The sequence below is a fragment of the Agrilus planipennis genome, unplaced genomic scaffold (genome assembly GCF_000699045.2).
Source record: "Agrilus planipennis isolate EAB-ADULT unplaced genomic scaffold, Apla_2.0 scaffold158, whole genome shotgun sequence".
NCBI lineage: Eukaryota > Metazoa > Arthropoda > Insecta > Coleoptera > Buprestidae > Agrilus > Agrilus planipennis.
In genome coordinates, this window is record NW_020438924.1 from 536,007 (window position 1) to 560,199 (window position 24,193).

At 37.8% G+C, this 24,193-nt stretch overlaps 1 protein-coding gene across 1 annotated transcript in view; it reads right to left on the minus strand.

Moving 5' to 3' along the window:
* Positions 1 to 6: 6 nt before the first annotated feature.
* LOC108740226 overlaps positions 7 to 24,193 on the minus strand; it is a 109,578-nt gene continuing 85,391 nt past the window's right edge. Inside the window, exons 3-9 of the mRNA XM_018474464.2 lie at positions 4,127 to 4,335; positions 3,183 to 3,503; positions 2,911 to 3,115; positions 963 to 2,515; positions 743 to 905; positions 513 to 681; positions 7 to 324 (exon numbers count right to left, since the gene is read on the minus strand). Of these exons, the coding sequence (XP_018329966.1) occupies positions 138 to 324; positions 513 to 681; positions 743 to 905; positions 963 to 2,515; positions 2,911 to 3,115; positions 3,183 to 3,503; positions 4,127 to 4,335 (2,807 nt within the window). The 3' untranslated portion in view covers positions 7 to 137. The remainder of the gene's footprint in view (positions 325 to 512; positions 682 to 742; positions 906 to 962; positions 2,516 to 2,910; positions 3,116 to 3,182; positions 3,504 to 4,126; positions 4,336 to 24,193) is intronic.

Sequence of the window (24,193 nt, forward strand, 5' to 3'; positions counted from 1 at the left end):
ACTTTTTTAATCATTAGCTCACTAAAAGAAGAATTAACATTAAAAAATTAATCTCTGCAGGTGTAAAAATATTATCCGATCACTTGTTTTAAACGTAGAATTGGAAGTTGATTTTCATCATTTTTCTTTTTGTTTAATTAACTGGGATTTTTAACAATCCTTTTTTGCCTGAAATCGTATACCCTTCGGCAAAAGAAAACTAAATCTGATGGAGTTCGAGGATTTGACGGTTGTCTATGAGTCCGTGGATATATTTCAGGATTTGGAACAAAGGGTTTCGTTTCTTCCAGATTTTCTTCTAATCTTCTCAAGTTTTTGCGATACCTGTGGAATGAAAAGGACGTTATCTAATTTGTCTAAAATTATTACGTTTATTATGGTTTATTTTGCTTGATACTGCTTTTATTACTAAATTTATCAAAAAATCAATTGTATTGCTTAACAAGAAAAAAAACTTTCTAATGGAAAAATATTTATAATAAACTGTAATAAAACTAAAAAATTACACTCACCTGCAATATTCATTAAAGGTAAGTACATAACATTTATCTTCAATGCAAGCCACACTGTTGGTATCCTTATGCCTGGACGCGAAGACTTCATCGTGTTCGTCAGTAGGCTGAGGCCCTTGCTCCGTGTGTTCCGGTCGATAATACCACAATAGTGACATCATCATCTCTCCTAGGAAAAAGATCTCATTTATTTAATTGATAAGGAAAAAAGGGATAGTCAAAAAACCAACCATCTTCTGGATTTTCCCATAAAGCTGCAACTTTTGCCACAAACGGTAGTTCGTTTTTCTTCTGGCCAGCTTTCAATAATACGCAATCTCTAGCTTCTATTCGGTCGCCCTCGACATGTACCATTGCTGGATAGCACGTCCTTACCACCGTCGCTTCGTCACTCTGTTATTAAAAAGGACAATAATACACAAAACGAATACACATAGATTGTACACTTACATTAAGAAATACTTTGGCTTGGAAAGGTTCTCCAGCCCATGTCCACCCGTTCGACCATCTGGGTAGTAAAGCCGATTTACGAGGTTTCGTGATGGCTAATGGTAATGGGGGTTCCTCCTTACATTTTACCTTTTTCCGCGAATTTACTTTTTGCACTTTTTGTTTGCACTGATCTGATGATGGTTTAACGTTTGTACTTTTTATCGTCACTGGTTCTGTTTCGGCCTTGATGAACTTTGATTTGGAAGTGGATTTTGAGTTCGCATCAGACTTTTTGATTGTCCGTGAACCATTTTCCCAGCAATTGCTCACTACACATTCAATAGTCCGATCTACACTGTTTTTAGCAAATAAATTATCAAGCACCACTGGTGCCAGCTTTTTGGTTGTTACACTACACTTGGAATTCTTTTTGGCGACTTTGGATCCCGGTTCCGTGTTCTCATTTAATTCGGAAAGGAAGCATGTCATCACGTATTTGCCTTCTTTCCTTAAGGTTTTGGGATTAACGAGTTGATTATTGGATGTCAGTGGTTTAGACAGTTTTGTGCGTTTGACAACTGAATCATCCTTTGAGAGGGCCAGTTTACGTTTCTTCTTGGACGATTTTGTGGTGACCAATTTAGGCGATGTACTATCCGTAATTAATTTACGTTTACCGTTGTTGATTTTTACGCACGGTACGTTTTTCTTAATCAGATCTTTGTAACTACCATTGGCTTTTACTTTATCTATTTTGGGCTTTTTAGACGGCAAGACAATGGGAGCTTCCCCTTTCTCAACTTCTTTTGACATGGACAGTTTTCTTTTCATGTTTTTCATCTTCACATTTTCTGCTACAGTTTTAACGCACGGTAAGAGCTCCTCATCCTTAACTTCCTGTCTTTTAGATTCTTCTTCGATCACGTTATCATCACTTTCTTTGTCGCTCTTTTCTTCTTCTTTAACATCTACCTCAGTCGATCTAACGTTCATTTCAAAATTATTTTGTGTTTCTGTAGTAGTTATCAGAGTTTCTTCCGATAAAATAACGGATTCGACATTGTTTGCTATATGTTTTAAATCTGAAGATTCTACTTCATCGAGTTTTTCTTCCTTTTTTTGTTCTGGGCTCTCTATTTCTCTTTTTACATTGGCTATGTTCGCATTTTGCTGGGGTGCTTGACACATCAGCAACATGGTATTTTCCGGAAAATTAGCAGCAATATTGCTCCTGACCATGCTTTTTCCAATGCGAGCTTTCCGACATTTTTCTGCTGGTTTATACTCTGTTGTTCCAATGGATTCTTGTTTCGGAGCTGGCGGAGGTGGTTGGTACGTAGCGCCGGCAGGTGATGGAGGTGGTGGCATTCCTGCAGACCCTCGGGCTGGACTAGGAGGATCGGTAGCATTAACTGGCTCCAGTGGAAGCGCCAGGGCTACCGGTGGAAGTGGAAGCGAATCTTTGGCGATGGACATGTGTACAGACCTCTTACTATCACCAGTAAGAGGTCCAGCATGTACGTTTTTTGGACACGACTGCATAGGACATGGGCAGCTTGAGTAAGCAGCATCTGAAAAATATAATTGTCATTTACAATCACTGCTAATTAATAGCAGTACACCAAATAGTTTTGTTTATCTTACATTTTAAACAGATCATGAAGTTACCAATCACTACTGAACGGATACAAAAAAAATAGCCGACTGTGCAACTCAAAGAACCTACACATTGGTAATTGGCAAAATTTTTTAGAAGAAATGCAATAATTATGACAGTACTATTTATGTACTTATTCTTATCTTATCTGCATTTACGATTAGCTGATTACTTACAATTAGAGGTGAAATATATAGGTTTGCATATCATCTATACATATTGCTATCTGATATAAAAGTAGAGATTCAAAATACCCAAGGCCGTCCGTGGATAGATAGGATATAAACACTTAAATCTGTAAGTACTCACTTAAATATGGGATAGTTCTCGTGGGAGTTGAATGCGTGTAACAGGATGGTGGAGGGGCCGGCCCGTATCCTGAGTAGTATGGGGGCGCATAAGGATCTAGTAACGTCGGCGGGGGGGCGTAACTTTCAATAAGAGCTGAAGGAGGATGCGCTCCTGGGGGTTGCTGATATGATGAACCGTTGGCGGCCGGATTCGCGGCGACCATCTTGCAAGTGAAAGCGAGGACAAATAATTAGTTTTAAAATCATGACGATTGAGTAAAACATTTATACCTGTTGTCCTGGAGGATTCGCTGTTGGTTGAGGCGGGTTATAGATATCCGATGGGGTTTGGAAGAACTGCGCCCCTGACGGGGGCGCTAGGTACCTTCGATAAGCTGTGGGATATGCTTTGTGTAGATAGGGAGGTGTGGAATAGCAAAGGTCGTGGTGTGGGTATGAAGGAGCAGGTGGCGGACCAGGGTAATATTGAGGAGTGTAGCTGTAGGAATATCCATGGTGGGGTGACGAATACTGACTGTACCTAAATGAAACAGGTGGCGGCGGTTGTGTTGGTATGGTTTCCTTTACTACCGGCGGTGATGTGATAATTACCTGGAATAAATAGATACACTCTGGCTAGTGTTTCGCATTGCTAGTCAAGAAAACAACAATGAAAACGTTGGAAATGTCAACAATTTCGACATGCAATACTTTAGACTTATTGTCTTGTTAACCCATTAAAATTAATTAATTATTGTTGTTTTAATTATCCATACACCTCAACACCGAAATTAAAACGAATACACCAGAAAACAAACACTAAAGATAAGGATCGTAATAAGTTTAATAATAAGCGAAATTTGCCACAGGTGGGCATGTTGATATTCTTTTGGATTATTCTGTCCTACACATCAAAACCTTATCAATAATATCTGCGAAAGCATAAAGAACAATATGAGGAAATAATTTAAGACGTTAATGGGAAACACCTACTCACATTGGTCCAATAAATAATGCCTAAAATACGATAATTTACTGGCCCTTCTTACGAATAAAAAGGTGACGTCATTCCTCGAAACTCGAGTGCACAAGAGTGTTTAAGTGTGGGGAGCGCGTGCAATTTATTTTAAAAATAATAATGCACACTGCATAAAGGGTTCTAGAAAATGGGGGAAATGTACGCTTCAACGGCATGTAAAGTATAGATTAGGGTGTAAGGGTGTAGGATGACTTACATCACTGTCCGATGACTCGGTTGCGGAAGACGGGGGTGGAGGTCGTAGCGTCGGTTGCTGGGATGAGGGTGGTGGGGGCGTGGGCGACGTCGACGGCTCTGACGACAGCGGTGCTGCTTTTGTGGGGGCTAGAGTTGGCGGTACCTGCTGCTGAGGATGACCCCCGTGCGGAGGGGCGGTTATCAGCGGCCCAGCAGGCTGATAATAGCCTGAAAATAGAAACAAAATTTAAACTTAGAAACGAGTAGTTTAATTTTTATTTTCCATAGACATTTAGATTCCGAGAAATTGTTTTTGATTACTACTTCAATATAAATTACTTTCTATTATCATCAGTGATGAATAGAAAGTTCATTTACCATTAAACAGAAAATAGGCCAGGCGTTTATTAATTGTGTATTATAAATCTACATAACATTGTGGAAAAATATGAATAAAAAGGAAATTTTACAGCCAACAAAAATATGAAATAAATAAACAAGAACACATTCTTTTGTTACGAACTTTAGACTGCACATAAATCAGACCGTTCTTTGTCAAAAATCTATCATCATTAACCAGACACAGATTCTGTTTTTGATCTTATTAGAGTTTATCAGAGTACCATGGGCAACCTCGATCTATGAATGAGCAAACCGAAGAAACTCCTAATGAGCAAGTTGATCTAATATTCAAATACAGACAGGACCATTTCCTGCTACTGAAGGATTAGCAATATTTCGGTAGCTGTAAGTTATCTCATCAATTCAGTTGAACATGTTGGAATGCCTTAGTTATACTCCAATAGCAGCTAATACCCACTAGATGGCAATACCCTGACTTTACTTGGATATTATATCAACTTGCTCTTTAAGAACTTCTTCGGTTTGGTCATTTCGGAGGACACCTTCTTAGGGAATCTGACACTACCCAGTCGTATGGATGGCTGGATGTATGAAGATTTTCCGTCTCCCACGAAAAATATTAATATATGAAGCCTGCCCATGGTGTGCTGATGAGGTTTAAATAATGTCGAAATTACGATCAATGTCTACCATTTTTGATCAAGAACATTTTACAAAATGTGTATATATTGCGCTTATCAATTATAGAGAAATAGGTAATACGCAGTGGTTCTATTAAAGGGAACGGAAATTCGATGACTTCAGACGTCTGCGAGAGTTTGAAACTTTTATTCCAAAGAAAGTATTACGGAAAGAGCGATTTAAAAATTAAACGACCAGGTGGCTATCTAATAGACCACCATAAGTTATTTAATCAACAACAATTTCGAAAATTATATCTAATTATGAGTAAAACAGTGACAAGAACCGCCCCAACATGATTGGCTTTTAACAACCATGACTTGTAAGTGCACAAACGACTGTTATTACAAGTTTTAAAACCAAAACATTCGTTTCTATCATAGCATTTCATTAACTCATAAACTACACCGGCTTAATCACAATAAATTCTACATCATTAAGTTAGTGCTGTAAACGTGTCTTCTTCGCATCTCATGTGTCTTCCGTTTAATTAATGATTCACAATTAGCATCTAAACTAATAGGCGTAAAATTTCTTTAATAAAGACCTTAATTTATCGCGAACACATATTTATCATTTTAAAACCCGCTTTCCAAAATATTTAGTTTCAAAATCGTTTGTAAGGTGTTCCTTTCTGATATATCAAAAACAAAAAAAAATAATAGACTGGGAAAAATCCTACAGATTACGTAATTTCAATAAAAATTGTTTTGAAATTGGTAAACAAAACAATGCTTTTGACAAAATCACTTTTCAAACAGGTGATTAGGGGTATAATATGAGTAATTGACAAGACATACCCTTAGCTGGTGCTACTTATACTGAGAGGAAAAATTACCAGTAAAAGTTCATATGGTTTTTAGTAAAGTTTATAGGGTTCTCTTAAAGTTATAAAAAACTTTACTTAAAGGAAGCACCTTACATGCAAACAGAGCCTATGGCGCTTGTTGGAGGTATTGAACAAACATGTTGCTTCAATTTTTTTTTAAATTTTAGTGTAATAAAAAGTTAAAAATCTTTTTATTGACCACGATGAAGAAGAAGGGTTTTTAACGAAGTTAAAACACGTAAACTTATAGAGGCTGATTATTTTACCAACGAACATAAAAACATACTTTTTAGTACTTTTTAACTTATTTTTTTTTATTTAAGAAGATTTAGGATATTAAAAAAGGGACACTACGAATAAGTCTTAAAACTTACAAAAAAAGGACAGGGATGTAGCAATCCTAACAGGTCCTAATATCTCTTCAACGAATGTATTAAATTTAAAGTGTTCATTAAAAAAATATGTAAGGTCTATTTAAATAACAGTTATACCACCTACTGGTTTTGCCTGTCATCTAAAACAGACGAGTCTGATGACATTGGAGGCCCAATTTTGATCAATCTTTTCCGGATAAAAGCGAATTTATTAGCGGATGTTAATTTTGTAATACAACGGCATCTTTACTTACGCTGCCAGCTTTTCAGGCACGATTCCCGGGTCCGTTATATTTCTCTCGTTGTCGACGATAAAAGGAGCAGAACGCTTGTTTGTGTCGTCGATTGTGAACTGCTGCTGACCTCAACTTGGCATTCAGGTCAGCGACTGTTCGCGTCGTCGTTACCGTTTTACACATAAACCAAACTGCGAAAAGGATAAACGCGACGCGGGCGACAATTTAACAATGCCGTGCCGATTGCTCCGAAATGAGATCGCGAAGAGCCATCAGAACGAACATAATTACCGCTTTGATTGATTGATCTGTCACCCACTAAACAGAACAAACAAATTTGACTTTGCATTTCTTAAGTTTTTTCATTTATACTTAAATCTTATAAGATTTTAGCCACAACTTTGCTCGCGTAGATACCCGTCAAATATCAACGACGACTACATAAAACTAATTTTTTATCCCTCGGGAACAGTATTTTTTTTCAGGATAAAAGGTACTCTATGTCCTTTTCTGTACCTGTGACAATGTCTCTTACTAGATTTTAGCCACAGCTTTGCTCGCGTAGATGTTCTAAATACCCGTCAAAGATCATCGACGACTACATACAACTAATTTTTTTATCCCTCGGGAACAGTACCTTTATTCTGTATAACAGGTACTCTATGTCCTTTTTTGTATCCCTGACAATGTCTCTTACTAGATTTTACCAGCGGCTCTGCTCGCGTAGATGTTCTAAATACCTGTCAAAGATCATCGACGACTATATAAAACTAATTTTTTTATCCCTCGGGAACAGCACCTTTACTCTGGATAAAAGATACTCTATGTCCTTTTCTGTATCCCTGACAACGTCTCTACAAAATTTCATAATGATCGATTGAGTAGTTAAGGCGTGAAAAGCCGACAAACAAACAAACTCACATTTGCATTTATAATACTAGTTAGGATAATTCATTAGGACCGTTAGGAGTGTGTTCAAACACGTACCTACATGATAACTAGATAAAACATTATTTTTTTGGGTCATCAGTGATCAGTCGAAATCGTCAGACATGAATCGTGATTTCGAATTCTTTAGTTGACTATTTCGACATGCCTATCATGTCGATTAGCAGCTACGCCGTGGGTTTAGGTACTTTGACAAGTTGATATTCCTAATTGAAAAAGAACCTTGTCAAGTATTAACTAACTCACAATTATTAGTGCCAAATATCTACAAATAGCGTTTACTATGCCGCGCCGCCTGTAATTATTAGAAACTATTGTAGATAGATTAATATCAATGACATCATAATAAGAAACCATCAATAAATTCTTAGACAGCAACTGATCGAAATCGCCAGTGCAGTGTGTATGTACGAGGGTGGATTGATAAGTTTCCGGCCTAACCAAGAGATGACGCCACTAGGCCTACCTTGAGGTGACATTCTATAGTACCATCCTTGGATAGCTTGTAGCTATAGTTTCAGCCCGATCTCCTTGCTAGTGTAGGTTTGACAGCACGCTGAACAAGACGCCTCTGTGGTTTTCGTAAAAATGGAAAAGCAGGAAAATCGTGCTGTCATCAAATACTTTTATTTGAAGGGGTTAACGCCGAAGGAAATTAAAAAAGAGATGGACTCAACACTGGGGACATCCTCCCCGTCATATTCAACCGTTAAGCAGTGGGTTTCCGAGTTTAAAAAGGGTCGTGTGAGCACCTCTGATGGGCCTCGCTCAGGACGCCCCGTTGAGGTCACAACTCCAGATATGATCGAAAAAATTCATCAAATAGTGCTGGGAGACCGCAGATTGAAAGTGCGTGAGATAGCTGAGACCTGTAAGATGTCATATGAACGTGTGCAACATATTTTGCACCAACATTTGCATATGGAAAAGCTCTGTGCAAGATGGGTGCCGCGTTTGCTAACAGTCGACCAAAAATTGATTCGAAAAAACATTTCTACCGCAAATTTGTCATTGTATAAGCGTAATCCAAGCGAATTTTTGCGTCGATTCGTAACCGTTGACGAAACGTGGGTCCACCACTACACTCCTGAAACCAAAGAACAGTCTAAACAGTGGATTGGACCAGGGGAACCAACTCCAAAGAAGGCAAAAACAATTTTTTCGGCGAACAAGGTTATGGCTACTGTTTTTTGGGATGCAAGAGGTATTATATACATTGATTACCTTGCAAAGGGTAATACTATCACTGGTCAATACTACGCAGACTTATTGCAACGTTTGAGCCACGAGGTGAAAATTAAACGACCTCATCTGGCGAAGAAAAAAATCTTGTTTCATCACGATAACGCACCAGCGCACACGTCAATCGTTGCGACGGCTAAAATCAACGATCTAAAGTTTGAATTGATGCCGCACCCTCCTTACTCTCCAGACCTAGCCCCGAGTGACTATTTTCTGTTCCCTAATCTCAAAAAATGGCTTGGCGGTAAGAGATTTGCGGACAATGAAGAAGTAATCGAAGCTGTAAATGGTTATTTTGAGGAGCTTGACGAATCAGTCTATAGAGATGGCATTAATAGACTGGAACACCGCTATGAGAAATGTATCAGCCTTGGAGGAGATTATGTTGAGAAATAAAAAAAAAAAATTTTTAAAAACCTTGTTTTTCTTGGTCAGGCCGGAAACTTATCAATCCACCCTCGTATCTTAACTTTGAAATAATTTGTTCTAATCCATACAACTGTAGGGATAGATATAGGGGGCAAAAGATTAGTATGCTTAGATTTGCAAATGATATAGCAGTATTAGCATCTAGCAAGGAGGAGTTAGAGATAAATTTAAATAAAATGGAAGCGGCATTGACAAAACTGTAGGTACTGTATGAAAATGAATAAAAGTAAAACAAAAGTACTGGTATGCAAGCGAAGCAAAAGCAAGGAAAGAGCGAATTTAAAGATAGGAGACGAAAGATTAAAAGAAGTGGCTAATTTTAGGTATCTAGGAAGTCAAGACGCAAGGAGTAGTATGGATATAAAGCAGAGGATAGCGCAGGGTCGAGTAGCCTTCAATAAAAAGAAGCCACTTCTATGCTCGCGAAACGAGTAATTTAGAAATTCGAAAAAGGGTTTCAAAGGTGTATGTTTGGAACGCAGCACTGCACGGGTGCGAAACATGGACGATGGGCGCGGCGGAAAAGAAAAGGTCAGAAGCGGTGTTATAGAAATGAAGAGGCATTAGAAGGAACAGGAGAACAGAGGAGTCAATAAAAAGTAGGCGAGATAGGATGGTAGGACACCTTCTCAGGCATGAAGGTTTAGTTAGAGACATATTAGAGGCAAAAACAGGAGTTAAGAGGAGCAGAGGTAGACCTAGATTAGATTACTGTTCGCAAATAGTTAAGGATGTGGGATGTTCTAGCTTTGAGGAAATGCGAAGATGGAGTGGAGGTGCGTGTCCAACCAGTCTTGGGACTGATGGCCTTATGATGAATCCGTACATTAAAGTTACCTACGTTCGATAAATCATGAACAAAATGCAATTTGATAAGGACACAGGCCCCATCAGCATCCAGGCCGGATCCAGATTTACTAGTGTAGATCTCCTATTGCGGTATATTAGGTACGGTCTACATCAGGGACTGAGTAGCAATATCCTTTTACGGTATGCCCTATTTAAACTAATTTTGTCCTGATGTCGATATCCCACCCGAGTCCTTTTGTAACATCCCCAAAAAAGACTGATTCGACCACCATGTGGATAAATCCTATTTCAAGTCTTTAAGTCTGCTATCAGACAGAGAAATAAATGAGTAATAAAGTAAAGTATAAATTCAAATGTAGGACTTTTAAATCTTAAAAAAAGTCTACATATTACCATCAACAACTGAGGCCGTCAGTGGTAGCAAGCAGCTGCAGCTCAAAGCGTACCAGCCGTTTGCAGCTTCTCAGTTCCCAATTTGCATACAAAACCCCCGTTTTGATTTAATCGGATTCCTAACAGGTGTCTGCGACCACTGATGGACAATTCAAACGCTATCTGACACAATTGAATATTTTATTACCGCCACAATTCGATTTAACGGTCGTTTTTCGTTTATTATATTTATGGGAAGGTATACACGACATGATGTAACCGATGGTTTTATTACCTATCTGCACCATTGTCTTTAAATGTTCAATTGTTTGTACAATTCTATACGATTGAGAGCTGTCGTTTTTGCAAAGGAAAAGAATCTCTTAAGGCGTTAAAGATTAATAATAATTGATGGAATACACTTGTAGTTGTTTGTTGAGATTTTTTTTGCGTCTACGAAACGCTAAAAACTATAACAATGAGATAATATTAATTAAATTGATAATTTCTGAAGTGTTATCTTGACAGTGTTCGACATTGATTATTATTTATTGTCCGTTAAAACATTATTTAAAGTAAACAGTGCAAACCTTGTAAGTACCTGCACAATTTAATTGTAGTCTTGGTTTTTATTGTATTGTAGGTACAATCCTTGAATTACGATCTTAAAACATTAATGCTCGTTATCTTTTACCTTTAAAAGGGTTTTAAACTGTTGGTTTTATTTTTGTGCAAGATTTACCTGAATAAATCTTAAAGTAGGTATAAATTTAAATACAGTAAAAAAAAGTTGCACTAATTTAATTAGACTTAAATGCAAAACTGCAAAACGATTCACATGAGAATTTAGATAGTGCTAATTTAATAAACAACTAAATTTTAGTGCTTCATTCCTTAAATGTAAATTAATTAGGACTATGATAGCATATCCATGTCAAAATATCTTAAAATAAACTAATTTGTTTCCAACAGTATAATTTAGAGCTATTTAAGTGTTTGTATCAGAAGAACTGCCATTAAAATATGCATAATTATATCGGACATGTTGTAAAATCATACTTTCTTCCTTCTAGTAACCAACTGTTACAAGTTAACACCGAAAATGGTTAAAATAAATTAACCATTTGAAAAATATTGCTTGAGATTTTTTGTAAACAAAATCATGATGTGGATACCGTCGATAGAAAAGGTTAGAAATGAAGACGTATTAGAAAGAATAGGAGAACAGAGGACTCTATGAAAGTCAATAAAAAATAGGCGAGATAGGTTGGTAGAACACCTTCTCAGGCATAAAGGTCTAGTCAGACATATTAGAAGCAGAAACGGGAGTTAGGAGGGGTAGAGGTAGACCTAGATTAGATTACTGTTCTCACTTAAACAGTTACGGATGTGGGGTGTTCTAGTTTTAGGAAAACGTGAAGATTAGCTCAGGATAGGAAAGAGTGACGACCTTATTTTGATAATGATGAAAAAATAAAGTCATTATAATTTTCTAAAAGGTACCATTACTTTGTTTCCCGAGGAGAACGACCGATAAACTTCTGTCTTGACGACGGGAATCCAGACAGAGTCCTTATTGACCACTGCTGAATCCTGGCCGTCTCCAGGTATCTTTTCCATACAATTGTATTGTAAGTATGTAACAATATGGTAAAGGAATGACAAAAAGTCGAACAATGTCGATCACAAGGGAAACAAAAATAGACCCTTTATTTTGCGCTTAAGTGGAAACATATGCGGGAAATATATAGACGATCCATTTTATAATTCTATTTAGTTGAAAATAGACTTAAGCCGAAAATAATGGGTAACTAAACAATGTCTGCTTCCAGCCGTTTTATTGTTGTATTAGTTAGGCGCCTGAAACGCAGTCTTTTCGAGTATTTTTTTTTCCATTGTGATAAAGTAGCAATGAGCACAGACTACAAATGATGCATTTCGTTTTTGAAGAAACCGTTTGGTTATTGACGTCTCGAAAAGCTATAGACATGCTTCATAAATTTTAATGTTCCTTTTGCTGTTATTTACTCAACAATACCAATTTAAAGGGTAATGAATAGGGGAATGTTGTCTTTAATCGACAGCTGTTGAGAATAAATATGCTGTTTCTTTATATTGTTAATGTGGTAATTCTGCAGTTTAGCATAAACAGGCTCTTCACATTATTTTATTTTAAACTACCTACTTGGAAGCTGTTTATTTTGGTTCAACGAATAAAAACTAATACAAACGTGCTGGCAATAGATGTAATTATCCGGATGCCAGCAATATATATATACCGCATATACGTATGTACAAGCCAATAACGGATGCTTTTTGACGTAAAATATATACATTTCCGGGTAAAGGACATACCTTTTCGGACAACGGATATGGATTCCTTTTACCTGCTTTATAAACTACTAGTGACCCGCCCCAGCTTCGCACGGGTGCAATGCTGATACTAAATATATTTTTGTTTTGTTTAGATTATTATCGAAAAGGGAAAATCTTCAAAAGATACCCCCTGAACATACTAAATATACTACAGAATGTCTTTATATACAACATTCACAGTTTTTTTGTCATTAGACAATACAAACCGGCCTCCCGGCTGGTACCGCCGCAACCGCTATGTCCCTGCATTTTAAATCTGTAATATCTTCGAAAATATTCATTTAAATTACATGCTGTAAAGGGCGATATTGATCTATATTAAATGCACAATGTATTTAAGGTACTTAATTGGATAAGAATTAATGCTGTATTGCCTACAATTGCTTCGTAAATAAGTCATTATTTCTCATAAAAAATAAAGGATAAAAAAGGTTATTGTGGGTTATCCTTAAGAGATAGACATATACCATCCCGGACTTTTTTGTATACTCTTTTAAGATGTACAATATTGTAGAACATTATTTTGATCTATCTCGTAGGGTTCAGCCAGCATTTGCAATGTAAGCGCAAAAAATATGCTTATTTACGACATCACATTAAAAACCTGTAAAATTATCAGTGTTTTCCTACTATATTATGCATGTATTATACATATAAACCTTCCTCTTGAATCACTCTATCTTTTAAAAAAAACCTCATCAAAATCCGTTGCGTAGTTTTAAAGATTTAAGCATACATAGGGACAGACAGCGGGAAAGCGACTTTGTTTTATACTATGTACTTAGTGATTATCGCGTTTAATACAATATAAGTACTTGGAATCAACTGCCTTTAAATACTTTAGAATATGAAGCATAGAATTTAAGATATCATGACTTATTATCGCAAATAAGTTGAGATATTATTGTGTATAGTATAGTATTATATAGTATATATATAATAATAATAATCCCTTTGCCCAATTATGTCGTTTCAACGAAATCTTTTACATTTTCAACGAACCAACAAGTGTACTTCCTGATATTGTTATTGAAAGACAACCAAAACCAGACGCATCAAGTCGAACAACAGTAAAACGATTGCAATTTAAAGTATTATTAGCTACAAAACGGCCTAATAACACAATATTACTTGAGAGCAAACCATTTGCATTTTGTATTTAAATACTTTTTAAAAACGCATTTTGCACATCTCTAGTTATAACACTGATATGTAGCCCTGATAAGGTCCTATGTAGTCCTGATACGGACAAAGACCCACTGTTTAGCCCGATCTAACAGTAAATCTGAATACCCATTTTAACCCTTTAATGACATCCTATTTAGATTGATTTGTCCTTGGCATAAACATCCCATCATCTATCTCAACTCTTTTACGACATGCCCTATTGAAACTGACTAATTTCCAGACCGTATAGTCAGGCTCAAGCTCAATCTTAATCAACTCTGTTAGGTATAAGTACTAGTGAATTTTCATTTTTTCTCCTTTTAATATCCATGAAAAGATTAGAATAAGTAACCTGATACACAAACGGAAACACATTACGAATTACCTATCTAATGGGTTCGGATGCAGCATTTGGATACACAATAAAAACTGTAGTGTAAATACATATTTGGTAGGAACTATCGGCCTTTCTTCGCGTCTTTATGCCTCTATACATTCAGATCGTCAGATCTCATCGTCTAATCCATCCACGTAACGGAGCGGCATAGCCTGGAGGTTTAGACCATTGCGTAGCATTCGGGAGGACGCTGGTTCGATTCCGGTTCCATCTGCCTTGGTCCAAGTTTTTCTGTGGTTTCCTTGGATCACTTAGGCAAATGCTGGAGCAGTAAAATTCCACAGATAATCTTTCATTCTCTTCCGTCTTCATTTCGTCCGTCTCATTTTTCTCACTCGAACTACCACCCACCCATTCTCACGATTCCTGAAGAGGGTCTTCCGCCCTACCTTCTGCCGTAGTCCAGAGGGACTGCTCGCCCACCAGCATTACTGGCTGGTGGGAATGAAGCACCCGAAAGTTTTTTTTAATCCGTCCAAGCGGGTAGGTATATATAGATATCTGAACGACAATCTTGTTGTGTAATTCCCGAAAGCTGCGATTGTTTAGTTAGATAGTTTCATTCCAACAGCTACAATCTAATCTAGATTTGTACCTCCCTGCTTATTAATTCTTAGTTCTTCATCTAAGTTAAAAGAAACCAGTAAAAGCAGCTTCTATTCGTACAACTAAGCAGTTAATACGTGAATCGATAAATTCAGTGACCCTAAAGTTTTACAAAAGCATGACACAGTAGGTGTTATGGCGAAAGCAATTCAAACTTGTATTGCATGAGGTCTCTTTCCGAATAAACGAACATCGGGCGGCCATTTCTAGTTGGGACTACAGCAGAGTGGTCGGGGCGGTGCGGCAGGAGAACAACGCAGTGTGAGAGAGCGGGGGGCCCGAAGATAGGCGCTTCCGCGCGACTCAATCAGACGAATAATGTAAGCGTGCGGCCGTAGTGTGGCGAGTGTGGCTCTTTCTTCGTCATCGTCTTTTTATTAGGAACGAACGTGGCAAAATCGCACGTAGGCACTCTAAAAACGTCCGAGTGCAACTGCCGTAAACACCAATTGAAATGTGATACTTCGAACCAATTAAATCGATCCGTTTAAATTCGGCAAAACATACAATAAAGTACATATTCATAATAACCAAACCGCCCCATTTATATCAAGTTATTTTTCTTAGTTCTATACGTATATTTATTGCTCCAAATAGACAAAATGAGCCTGATATCAAGCTGGCACCGCACATAGCGTATCTCGAAATAGAAATGGCACACAAAAATACTGTAAGGGCTAACAATTTGTCATTAATATGTTGCTGAAAGTTGGTATTTTTACCTAGCTGGCCAGCGAAGAAAGATTACAAAGTAGCAAAACTGACGCTGAAGGATGGTTTTTCGGCCTTCATATTTCGAGATACACTATGTGTGGTAGCACCTTGGCAGTTGGACAGCTGCAGGATGGGTGCCACCTTTTTTAGGACAAATTTTAGACCTTACTGCAGCGACAAAATGGGTAAAAGTACCATCATTCAGCGACAAATTCTATCTCTTACAGTATTTCTGTACGTCATTTCTACTTGGAAATACACTATGTATAAAGCCAGCTTGATGCTCTCCGGTAATTTTTCGCTGAACAGCTAGAGGATGAGGTTAGCGACAAAATGGGTTAAAGTGTCACCTTTCAGCGATAAATTCTATCTCTTACAGTATTTCTTACGTCATTTTTATTTGGAAATACGCTATGTACAGAGCCAGCTTGGCAGCTCTCCGATAATTCTACGCTGGACAACCGGAGGAAGAAACTACTGACAAATGAGTTAAAGTACCATCTTTCAAAGACAAACTCTAACCTTTATAGTATTTCTCTACGTCGTTTTTATTTGGAGATACTCTATGTAGAGAGCCAGCTTGGTAGATTTCCGATCGTTTTTTGCTGAACAGCTGGAGGATGAGGCTAACGACAAAATAGGTTGAAGTGGCACCTTTCAGAGACAAATTCTACCTCTTATAGTATATTTCTACGCCATTTCTACTTGGAGATACGCTATGTGTAGAGCCAGCTTGGTAGATTTCCGATTGTTTTTTGCTGAACAGCTGGAGGATCAGGCTAGCGACAAAATGAGTTAAAGTACCACCTTTCAGCGACAAATTTTACCTCTTACAGTATTTCTCTACATTTCTACTTGGAAATACATCATGTAAGAGTCAGCTTGGTGGCTCTACGGTCATTTTTCGCTGGACAGCTGAAGGAAGAGACTAGTGACAAAAAGGGTTAAGGTGCCATCTTTAAGCGACAAAATTTTAGCTCCTTATAGTATTTCTCTAAGTCATTTCTACTTGAAGATACGCTATGTATTGAGACACCTTGACGGTTTTCGCTGGACAGCTGGAGGACGAGACCAGCGACAAAATAGGCTAATGTGGCACCTTTCAGCGACAAATTCTGCCTCTTACAGTATTTTTCTACGTCATTTGTACTTAGAAATACGCCATTTTAGAGCCAACTTGATGGCTCTGCGGTCACTTTTCGCTGGACAGTTGGAGGAAAAGACTAGTGACAAAATGGGCTAAAGTACCATCATTCAGCGACAAAATTTTAGCTCTTTATAATATTTCTCTATGTCATTTCTACTTGGAAATACGCTATGTATTGAGACACCTTCGCGGTTCTCCGGTCGTTTTTCGCTGGACAGCTGGAGGACGAGACTAGCGACAAAATAGGTTAAAGTGGCACCTTTCAGCGACAAATTCTAGCTCTTACAATACTTCTCTATGTCAATGCTATTTAGAAGTACGCTGTGTATAAAGCCAGCTTGGCAGCCTTCCAACTGTTTTTCGCTGAACATCCGGAGGATGAGGCTAACAGCAAGAAGGACTAAAATGCCACCTTTCAGCGACAAATTTTTGCTCTTACAATAATTCTCCGAGTCATTTCTACTTGCGGATACGCTATGTATTGAGACAGCTTGGCGGTTCTCCGGTCGTTTTTCGCTGGACAGCTGGAGAATGAGAGTAGTGACAAAATAGGTTAAACTATCACCTTTCAGAAATAAATTACAGGATTTCTCGTTTCTACTTTGAGATACGCTGTGTATTAGCCATTTCGGCAACACTCTGATCGACTTTCGCTAGAAGCTATAGGCTGAGACTAGCGACAAAATGAGTAAAAGTATCATCATTCAGCGACAAATTTCTATTAGTTTCAATTTTCTTGTACGAGGTTTATCAGCGTTGAAGTTTTATTGTCTGCCGTTTGGAACAAATTAATTTTGTTTTCCGAAACAAAAGCTGTTGCCAATTTCGCATATTGGTACAGCACTCTCTCACAGTTCCGCGACTAATCGCAATTAGACGACCGAATAATAATGACGAGAGCCAGAAAAAAAGTACATCCTTGAACGATGATGGGTGTGGGTTCAAAAACCAGCGAAGTTCGCTAATCTCCCGCGGGGAATGACCGGGCAATACCTCGTTGTCTTGTTGCTATATAGTGCGAACGTGTGTGTGTGTGTTTGTCAGCAAACGTTTGTGTGTATTCCGTACGTGCCACGTTCTGATGTGTAGCGGCAATTTGCAAACTTGTGTTGCCGTTCATAGGCAATAAAATAGTTTGTACTCGAGTGTTCACGTACTGAGTTGCAGGTTGTCAAAAGCTCGGGCGTTTGACACTCACGTGCATAAATCTTATAATTAGTGTTGCATAAGACCAGGGCTGCAGGCAGCACCACGCTGCCGAAGAAGTTTAATAACAAAGCACACGTGCAACTATGCGATCTGTCAAGTTTGTTTTTAAAAATGATATATAATTGCCAAAGCACACACATTACTTTTGCAATTAATCATTAGCAAAAAAAACACACTACATAAAACTGAAGTCCTGCTCCCTAATAAGAGAAATCTTAGCAAAACGTGTTGCTACGATACCCACTTTCTACCATAATGTTATTGATGGTACTTCCATGAACTTGGTATGGTACAGAACAATGTTTATACTGTGGGCTTTTGATTTGGTTGAAAATTTCTTCCCACGAAGACTTTTTTCTAGTTTGGGAATATGTAATAATCGCTAAGAACTAGGTCAGGACTGTAGGGTGGATGAGGCAAAATTTCTAAGCACACCTTCTGCAGGCCAGCCATCGCAACGCGGTTCCTGTGAACAGGCGCGTTGTCCTTCAGAAGGAAGACACCCTTGCTCAATTTTCCTCTTCTCTTTTCTTTGATTGCTTCCTTTGTCGCTCTAGGATTGAAGCATAGTATTCCTTGGTTATGGAGACACCTTTATCTTTATAATCGAACAACAGGATCCCTTCTGAGTCCTAAAAGACTGTCGCCAAGCTCTTCCCAGCCGGCTGTGACACCTTAAACTTCTTGGGTGGTGGTATGCCTTTTTTGGGCCACTGCATAAAGTCCTGTTTGGACTGAACCCGAGCTTCATCCCCAGTAACAATTCGAGTCTCATTGCGTTGACTAGTCATGACAAGATGATCGTAAAGAATTTTAAAAATGCCTATATCTAATACTTCTACCACTTCTGCGAGATGTTTCTGTTTAAGTCGGACTTCTTCCAGTATTAATTTTTCGACTTATTGAATGATTTCCGGAGTGGTCACCTCGTTCGGCCGGCCTGGGCGTGGATCGTCTTCAAGGGAGTTCCTGTCTTGATTAAAAAGGGTATGCCACTTGTAAACCATGGTTTTACCTGGGCAAGGGTTCCCGTAAACAGATGACATCTCTTCCAGTAAGATTTGAACTGATTTTCCCTGCTTGGTAAGGAACTTTATAACAGCGCGGTACTCGATTTTCTTTTGTTCCCGATTGACTTGTTAGGTTGACGATATTTCAAATACTACAGACCTAATTACGATAAAACTTCGTATTTATACTAATAATGAGTTCTTTAATTCGTAATGACTCGAATAAGTACCCTTACGAATGACCTACCTACCCATTCTGCGAACTTAAAAACGCACCCTCGTATGTTCGTGCCGTCAGGTTCATTGAAACTGCTCGTTTATATGGACCTTTCGAGGATTTGGCAGTAAATCCCCTTATGAAGCAACAGTTTTTGTAGCTTAAATTGTAAAATCGGGTTTAGCCTCATGTTCTCCGCGTTCTGTAGTGAAATGAGTGAGCATGTGCATGACTACACTCAAACAGTATCAATCGACTAATGAATTTGGCAAGCGAGTCATTTGCAGTCGGACGATCACAAACAAATTTTTTGGTCATTACACGCCAGTTAGAGTGGATGAATTAATTGGATCTGATTCAGGCTTTGACACGCGGCCCCTCTGTTGCTACACACGTACAATTGTACATTTTCGTGTATGTTTGTGCCATGTTATGTATGTGTTTGGATGGGCGCTCAATGCAACAAGCGGCCGCGATGTTATAAAGGTGGCAGTCGAATATGGAATTAGGGGAAAAACAACGAGTACACAAAATAAATAACTCGCTAATCGTAAGCCTATCAGATTAAAAGCCGATGAAAGTCAATAGCTCTTTTTGTATTTGACGTCAATGTGTTTTTTACAGATTTCATGGCTTTTTAGGTAAATGAAAAACCTCTTTATCGAGAAAATTTCAATAAATTTGCCATAGGTATTCATAAACGAATACAAACAATAAATAACTGATAATGACTTATTCCATGTACATAACACTTTCTGCTGATTTATCAATAAACAATCCTTTTAATTAAGCCCTTTTGTTTTAATTACGGAAAAAACATTTAGACCTAACCTTATTTAACAGGACTACCTGAATTCGCGACTAGAGAAGATTAAGGCCTCTACTGGATGAATATTTTTTAAAAATAACAGGGAAAAAGAATAGAAACAGTATGTTAGGTGGATAAGCAGACAGGAACATCTTTTTTACAAAAGACAGTCAATACATACCGACACATATAATGTTCAAATTCAACATTAAAACCTGAAAGGACACACGACCGTAATATCTTTAAAAGCTTTTAGAAGATGATTACATAGATGCTATATTAATGAGCAATCACACGATTAGTATCGGCACGTATAAAATATTAATCAAATATTAATGATTATAAGTACTTTCTCCTGTCAAGGTTCAGTAGAGTCAGGACCTGTTGCACTTTGTATTTTTAATCAACGTCTACGTACAAAACCTACGTATTACAACAGAAAACAGGCACACGAAATACATTTTTTGATGGAATGTAACGAAACTCAAAATAATTAATTGAAAATCGAATCTTTTTACCTAATTTAAATTAAGCAGTATCTAATACAAGAGGGTCGCAACTTGTTACAGTTTTTTGGTAAAATACCTATCGTCAATTCGGGATGACTTAAACTTCAGACTAAAAAATGGAATCATTATAATTTAAAGAAAATTGCAACTTCCTTTAATGTATAAGAGAATTATTTGTATCTATAATACACACGCGCTCAGCATGCATAAATCGACACGATGTTATCAGGGTCAATCGAGAACGTGGTGAAAGTAACTTTCTTAGGAACATGTTTTATGTTTTCAAATGGTCGCTCTCTAGATCTCCATTCCTCTCTCAGTTAGCCTTTTCTATTAGGCTAGTCGTTAGGGAGCCGAATTGGAAAATTTTAACAAGAAATCTGAAAAATGCTTTAATCGTTTTGGTTTCACTTCAAAATAGAAATCCGAACTTTTCACCCTGTCTGGGATGTCACCCTATTGTACGTAAGACATCAAAAAAAAATTTTATGAAAATATCTTCTAAACCTCTGCACAAGTAGGTACTCTAAAAAGAGTTATTACCAATAATACACCTAGGAATAACCTTCCTATAGAAAAGGTCCTATTCTCTAGGATGAATCCTTGTTGAATTACGATCCTGAAAACACTGGTGCCTCCATTTCCGCATTTTTTACGTAGCTTTCCCTCAGGAGGATTCATTCTTAGCATTTGTATTTCTAATTCATTTTTCTACGTTTAAAGCTTGAAAGCTGTTGAGGGCTTTTTGATAGTCCTGAATATTCGTCCTATTGTGGAGCTGCTTCATTAGTTTTTCGGTATTGGATCCAGGCATCTAATTAGGCAAAAATTTTATCGTTAATGGTTTCGCAGTCGTTTTCGAATATCAGAAAACTTGTTTTTATCGAAATTCTGCGCCATATGACGTCGAACGCGGAAAACGCGAATTTTCATAGTGAAGTGAAAACGACGCGATTATTTTCGCATGCGACCTTTTTTCCTTTTTACCTGACGACTGGCCAGTACGTCCAATATTTACAGTTTTGCCATCGACTAATTTCATAATACCTAATACAATAGTTTACGTTTGGCAGGTCACAGCGGCGCGGCGTCGGTAACATTAAATAAATGACTTCCCTGTTTGGAAACGTGTCTGTATACCCAGCTATATAGGAGACGAGTATACAAATACATGTACCCATATCCACAACACCAGTGTGTCAACCGATTTCAGATAACACAGCGCACCCGGTCTATTATTAATGCGTTGAATGCGTTCAATTTAACGATATCGAATGGTAACGGCCGTTTGTAACTATTATTTTCATGTCTGCACCTTTTATTAGATAGGTATAAAACATGCATCGATAATCATAACACCAAACTGCAACACCCACATATTTACCTAAAAAATGAATTCGATGGATGATTGGGCCAGACACGTTGCTATATTATTTAAACATGTTATTGAAAACGAAATGTGTGCTGGGACACAGCAGGACAGACACCTATAATCAACGGGCAAGTAGAAAAACGAATGGCAACGGACAAGTGGAAAAACGAATCGCAACAAAATTTTTACTAGAAATTCTACGAGCAGGCATTAACGATCTGCCCGTACAACAAATAGAGGCAACGATTCCCAGCCACGTGAAGAGCAGAGGTAAGAATACAACAGCTGGGCACAGCAAACGCCGCCGGGACTCTAGCGGACTCACTCACCACGCGATATACCGTCTACCCCCTCCACGAGGCCGTAACGCTTTTTCGTGACAGAAAAAATCGTAATACCCCCCGTCTATATAGAAGTTTCACTTCAACAGAACCGCAACAGGCAGTTCTGTGCACAACTTTAGAAGTCCGCACCGCTCCTCGCTACACTAACCAGTACTAATTGTAAAATAAATCCGTGACTTTAGGATCAGTGTGCTGCATTCAATTCAGCTAATTAGTGTGCAGAAACCCGCTTCATTTGTTCTATGCAAATCATATTACATTGCATATATGTAAGTATATGAACATTTTCTTTTAGTTCATTAATGCTTGACATGACAGCCAACACATTATTTATCTACACTGATATTATTTATAATTTTTGTTACCGAGTTTGTTTGTTCGGTGTTGAAGTTAAGATTCTCTAGATAGTCAGTTCTGTTCGGAATATTTTTATTAACGGTGTGTGCTTGATGCATGAGACTTTCATTTAATCCGCGTTTATCCTGGTTATGAAACAATATTTTGTAACTGTTGGATGATTGCCATCGACAGATTCCTTCTTTATTTAAGCCACTTAAACGTACCGAGATTGCAAGAAAGACCCGACAGATTTATCGAGTCGAGAGCTGCCTGAATTATTCAAATGAAATTTAATTTGCAATTACACCGAAGGATTTAAATTCTGCATTCATTGTCTTTATTGAAAGTTGATATACGACGCGGTGTCACGTTTTTTTTTTTTTTCGAGTACCTAACCATCGTTAGGACATTTTATACCACACTTCTAAATATGCATATAAAATGTAACTGCATACGCTATTAAGTGGCTTGTAGTAAACAATATGTAAGGGTTTTATTATTTCTATATGTGTGTAAATAAATAGTCGTTCGAAAACTAAACGAACATATGTATATATAGTGGTCGGTATGTATATTTCTACGTTAATTTTACGGACTTAGTTGGGATAGATTTTACCTAATTTGCCCATGTGTTTATACTTTATGATCGGTCAAGGGGGATCGACCCTCTTCGAGATGAAGAAACAAACAGGACCTGTTAATGTTACATATGCGTGAAACGTATTAAAGTGCACTTGTGCTACTCTGTGTTCTCCAATAATTGTGCATATTTTAAGGACGTTATAATATTAGTGATTGTTACCTGTGTTACCTGCAAATCAGGGTGAGTTATTCACTGAGTACTTCAAGCATGCTTAGTAATTATTTTACTGATTGTTTTAAATGAAGATGCTGTTGATGATTTATGTTGATATTGAAAGTAACTCATGAGATAATTAGGGACGCTACCTAGACTGTTAAGCTGCGGTGACACAGTCGTTATTTGGGGGCTGAGGTTTGAAAGCGCTGCGGTGCAATGGGGACTGTGGGCTGCGGTTGTACAGTTATCTAACCCATTAATGACCTCAGTCCAGTTTTGGACAGAAAAGTCTGTCTTGCAGAGGTAGTGCGGGAAGAGGGTGTTTGCCCTTTCCCAAGATCAGGTTGATACAGCATCAATAAGTGTCAAGTAGTTGATTACAGTAATTTGGCTGCGGTCAATGTATTTATCTTTAGTTGATTATATTGCAACATGGCCTTGTACAGTAAGATGCACGATAAATGCTAAGGAAAGGTATGCTTGAGTGCTCACACATGTTTTTCTATATTTGATAAAGGTGCCGTAAGGTGATATTGGCAGTGATATAGCTGGGGATCATCTCTGTGATCGTGTTGGCTTTTGTTTAAGTAAGTGATCGTTTGTTTTATTTGTTGTGTATCTGTTGATTAAGAGATTAGGATGTCTTAAAGCAACGCTTAACCATCTTCCTGACGATACTTTATATCTCAATATTGTCCACGCCCTGTGATGCTACGTTCTTGATTTACGTAGTTTAAGATATCTATTTGATATTCTGTTCAGAATGCTCTTCGAGAGTATATGTTACT